Source organism: Mizuhopecten yessoensis, unplaced genomic scaffold (assembly GCF_002113885.1).
Source record: "Mizuhopecten yessoensis strain PY_sf001 unplaced genomic scaffold, ASM211388v2 scaffold715155, whole genome shotgun sequence".
In the NCBI taxonomy this organism is placed as follows: Eukaryota; Metazoa; Mollusca; class Bivalvia; order Pectinida; family Pectinidae; genus Mizuhopecten; species Mizuhopecten yessoensis.
The window spans coordinates 1-4962 of NW_018479479.1; the positions used below are offsets into that span (position 1 = coordinate 1).

The 4962-nt window shown below is 37.3% G+C and overlaps 1 protein-coding gene across 1 annotated transcript; it reads right to left on the reverse strand.

Annotated features, from left to right (window-relative positions):
- Positions 1 to 550: 550 nt before the first annotated feature.
- On the reverse strand, positions 551 to 4726 carry LOC110441043 (the record flags this gene model as incomplete). Its single annotated transcript, XM_021484143.1, has 5 exons — positions 4624 to 4726; positions 3999 to 4077; positions 1829 to 1943; positions 1178 to 1357; positions 551 to 692 (listed from the first exon to the last, which is right to left on the reverse strand). Coding segments are annotated over exons 1-5 (553 nt in total), but the record flags the coding sequence as incomplete, so codon positions are not given.
- Between the last annotated feature and the right edge of the window lie 236 nt (positions 4727 to 4962).

Here is a 4962-nt window from a genome sequence, read left to right on the forward strand (position 1 = left end):
CACACCTCTTACAAGATACCCTCATACCTATTACAAGATACCCTCCTCACTCTTACAAGATACCCTCACGCTTCTTACAAGATACCCTCACACCTCTTACAAAATACCCTCATACCTCTTACACGATACCCTCATACCTCTTACAAGATACCCTCATACCTCTTACAAGATACCCTTATATGTCTAACGAGGTACCCCTATACCCTTGACGAGTACCCTCATACCCTTGACGAGGTAACCCTATACCATTGACGAGTACCCTCATACCCTTGACGAGGTACCCCTATACCTTTGACGAGTACCCCTATACCCTTGACGAGTACCCCTATACCCTTGACGAGGTACTCCTATACCTCTGACGAGTACCCCTATACCCTTGACGAGGTACCCCTATACCTTTGACGAGTACCCTCATACACCTGACGACATATGCACAAAACAGTCATATATCTTACAACTGACACACGAACCACAGTCTTCCTGTCGTATTTCCGATGACTGCCAGTAAGCGTGCTGGTTTTCCTTACTTGTATATTCGTTCTATACGTACCTGATTCTCCTAGAAAACCTGCTTGTATCGCTACTATGATTCCCTCAAAGGCGTGGAATATCGGCCGGAGTTGGACGACATGGGACAGTATCTTTTCAAGTGTAGGTTCTGAGGTTTGTGTGTTGTATGTCGCATCTAGGTCCTGGAAAGTTAGTAGTAAACATTAACCCAGAAGAAAATTTAAAATACGTTGGCTGTTTTTTTCGTTATTTTGGCTGTTTTGTGCCTTTTCGTTATTTTGATTGTTTTGTGCCTTTTCGTTATTTTGGCTGTTTTGTGCCTTTTCGTTATTTTGGCTGTTTTGTGCCTNACTGTTTTGTGGCTTTTCGTTATTTTGGCTGTTTTGTGCCGTTTCGTTATTTTGGCTGTTTTGTGCCGTTTCGTTATTTCGTCTCACCGCACGAAGAGGACGAGATCTGGTTACTTTGTTATTATAGTTGTTCCGAATTGTAGCCCAGAAAAAGCACGAGAAATAACAAAGCTTCATTCTCGTTCGTTTTTGTTTGCGCCCCGAAACGACGAGAATGGACGAAACAATGAGAATTAAAAGTTACTTAATCTCGTTTTTTCGGGGCGAAAAGTACAAAATGACACAAATCGACTACCGCACTCAAAATATATACTCACAGTATTGTACATGAACCTAAGAACCACGTTCCACCCGGCCTTCTGTACGGTAGCCATGTCTTGCCAAACTTTGCCGAGGAAGTCTTGGTCGAGTGGTGCGCCAGACAAGTCGTCCAATAAATAAAGACGTAATAAAAGCGTCGTACCATCTCGTCCTCGCCAGCAGTCTAGCGCTGCCTCCTGTACTAGTAGTATGATCGTGTTAACCACTTTACTTAGTCAATGAGGTCGTTTTGTTTTAAAAGAAAAATTCTATAAGAAAGGCTTTCAACTATGACGAGCTTGTTGCATAGTAACATGAACTCATCTTATTTATATGAATTTTAAATCTTTTTATGGGAGTTATGTAGGTTACATGAACCTCACATTACATCGACATGGAAAAAGTATCGTCTTTTCTCCATTATTATTATTGTATTATATAGTATTTCATTCATAAAGACTACCATAGCTGTGACTTGATTGAATATTGTCGGAAAAAGAATCCTCACTAATTGAGGAGTAAATCTAGATAAATTCTCTTATCTTGAGAAAAATATAATTGAATGTTTCATGATTCAAAGTTCAAGATATAGTCTCCTTTGACGTACGAAATTTAATTTCACCCGAAAATGAAATGTTTTTGTTTCCATGTAAGTATCTTGTTCTTACCTTGATCGCATCAAAGTCAACTGTCTTCGATGACGTCATCAGTTTATGATAGAACCCACGTCCAGGGTTAAGCCAGACATTGCTATCTTCGTTATATATCTTGGCATCATATGACCTACATTTCATGTACAACAGCATATATGTAACATACCAGTGGTCTCACTATATATAGACAGATAGAAAGGCAGACAATTTTTATTTCCTTTTATAAGAAATTAATAAAATCTATTACCTGTAATTGAGCGCGATCGGGTTATCTCAGTCGAGGGCTAAGATTCTGTAACGTAATCCCAACCGAGGCGTAAGCCGGGCTGGGATTTACAGAATCTTAGCCCTCGACTCAGATAACCCGATCTCGCTCAGTTACAGGTAATAGATTTTTTTTTCTCGCACCTTTTACTTTGAAAAACTATTCAATTTTGCTAAAGACTTCAAGTATCCCGTCTGGGGCCTGAACCTGATATGATATGTACACTACAAAAGCTACATTCGAATGCTTCCGCGTAAAAAACTAGTTCGTCTTTACAACGAAGACAACGTATTTTAAAGTGTAAAATATATTTTATCTACAAAATCAGACATCTAACTACATAATGTACATCAAAACAAAACATATAACGACAAAACAGAATATTTATAATGCGGATTGTCAATTTTGAGCCGTTTACGCGCGGATGAATACGTCGTTGTGTAAAAATTCCGTGAAATGTCACGTTAAGGTACCAGACAGATCGGACGAGATAGAAAAATCTAGCATGGGGTATGAGGTGGGATATCTCTGTCTGAGGTGCGAGAATACATGTACCATGATACACGACCATGTCAATAATATGATGTTACACACGTGGTATAGAACCTAAAGGTGCTGTGATTGGTCAAAACCGCGGGAACATATTCCTACGCCACTACAGGTACTACTTTTATTTACTATACCATCTGATGCATTTACTGTTATTTTAAATGAAATTGAAATTGTTCTTTTGTCATTATTATTTTCATTGCACTTCAAATTTGTATATTAATAAGAAATAAAAAAAAATATGGAACTACTTTGCACTGCGAGAAACGACAATACCATGATCGGAGTACTTAGGTCTTACCTATATAGAGTCAATAATTATGTTGTTCCTTCAACCAAGTATGAATGAACACGTTTTGTCTTCCTCTAGCATAGGGTACTCTTAATATTTATCAACACTTATAAAATATATTTTATACCACTTCCCCAGCAACAAAGTCCGTCCGACCGTCTGTCCGTATAAAAAGTTAATTTGTCCGGACAACTCCTTCTTAAGTAATGTACCAATTTGAACGAAAGTTCCCAGATATGATAACTACCACATGAACTTGTACACCCAGGTATTATTGTTTTCATTGTCGTGCATAAGGGTAGTATTTGTTTCATTTCGACCCTTTTTAAGGAGTTATGGTCCTTTGTTAAAAAAAACTTTGTCCTGACAACTCTCCCTTAGCTACTAGTACTTCAGAAAAACTCATCTGGGCTAACACGATTTGGTTTGTAAGTATGTTTTGGCATTGGGAGGGAGTGCATGTAGTAAGTTAGTGACCTATATACTTAAATAAGTGTACAGCTCAGTGAATAAAGAAATCATTACTGGTGGAAAACCATGGATAACTTTGCAATGATTTGCCTCAGTTAGCCTTTAGCTTACAGTTCTGGTTAAAATAGGAGCGGGATTTTATTTGGTCTTTGGCTTACAGTTCTAGTTTGTACTAGCAAACTATCTTTACTTTTAATATAACGTGGGACATTGTATGACGAAATGTTTATCGTCAATGTTTCATCTTTCTCACACAGTTTATCGTAATTTGAAGTTCAGTCCTTTAGAAAAATGCTTAATCATTTCACAAACGTTCCATATCTTATTTCAATACCAAATACACCATTCTTAACACACAATACATAGGCAGTAACAGTATGCAGTAAAACCTCGTTATGATGCTACAATTTGTTTTGAGTCATTTAGAATCTTGGCGATGAACTAAACAAATTAATGATTGGGGAAAGAGCAGAAATGACCTTGAAATATGTTGATTATAAGCGAGGCGGTAAATAGAATAAGGGCAATATATAGAGGTTTTACTGTACATAAACGAGGGGCATTATATCGAGGTTTTACTATTTATAAACAAGGGACATAATACGTACGCATTGTTCGGTAGGAGTGACAAATCACAAACTTGTCCAATACTGGCAGCAGACGACAAAGTACTGACCAAATGTAGTCCTGTCAACACAAGTCTGGGATCTATTATGAAGTGATAGCTTTGCTTTTCATTGTATTTTATGCAATTAATGTTTTTTTAATATACAAATGTATTGGTAATTGTATGGTGTGCTATCACTTTGTTTAGAGATTATCTTGTATTGTATGTTGCTTGTTTCAATAGTTTTTTTGTATTACATTTAAAACGAACTACATTGAAGCACGTTTGTAGCAAACATCAACGGACTCCTAGAGATCAGTGTTAATGTAATAAATATATTATAAAGAACCTCGGTGGACTAGGAGGTATGTGGTGTCACTTTCTTTCGTTTGTTTCCTCTCTCCACTAAAAGATCTACATAACTGGCTGGACAATCAGACCACCAACCCGCCAATCTGATTACAATCATATCTTGATCTACACTCGGTTCTGTACACTACACTCTGCCTGACCTACCAGATTAGCACTATAACAAGGTATCGAAATGATACAATACGTTTCTAATATACCCTGATAGAGACACGACCATATCATGATTTCAGTAATGTTATTAATTCGCTACATACCGAAACAGTACAACACAGCGACGTGCAAAGTTCCCATGGTCCTCTCGAATCTACAATAGTAACGCTAAGGCGTAGTAATATCCCCTGTTTGTGTTCATGACGTAATGCAATGCGACGCACTATAAAGTATGACGCATCACGCGTGTGGCATATATAGTATATGAGTGAATATGTGACAAGTTATATTTTTGATAGTTTATTCACCCGTGGAACTACAAATACTTGACACATTACAAATATTTGACGCATAAGGCATATACGAAACACTACTATTAATATGACTTAATATTTGGGTAGTTATTTATTCGTGAAAATAAGCAAATCAGCTAAACACCTTAC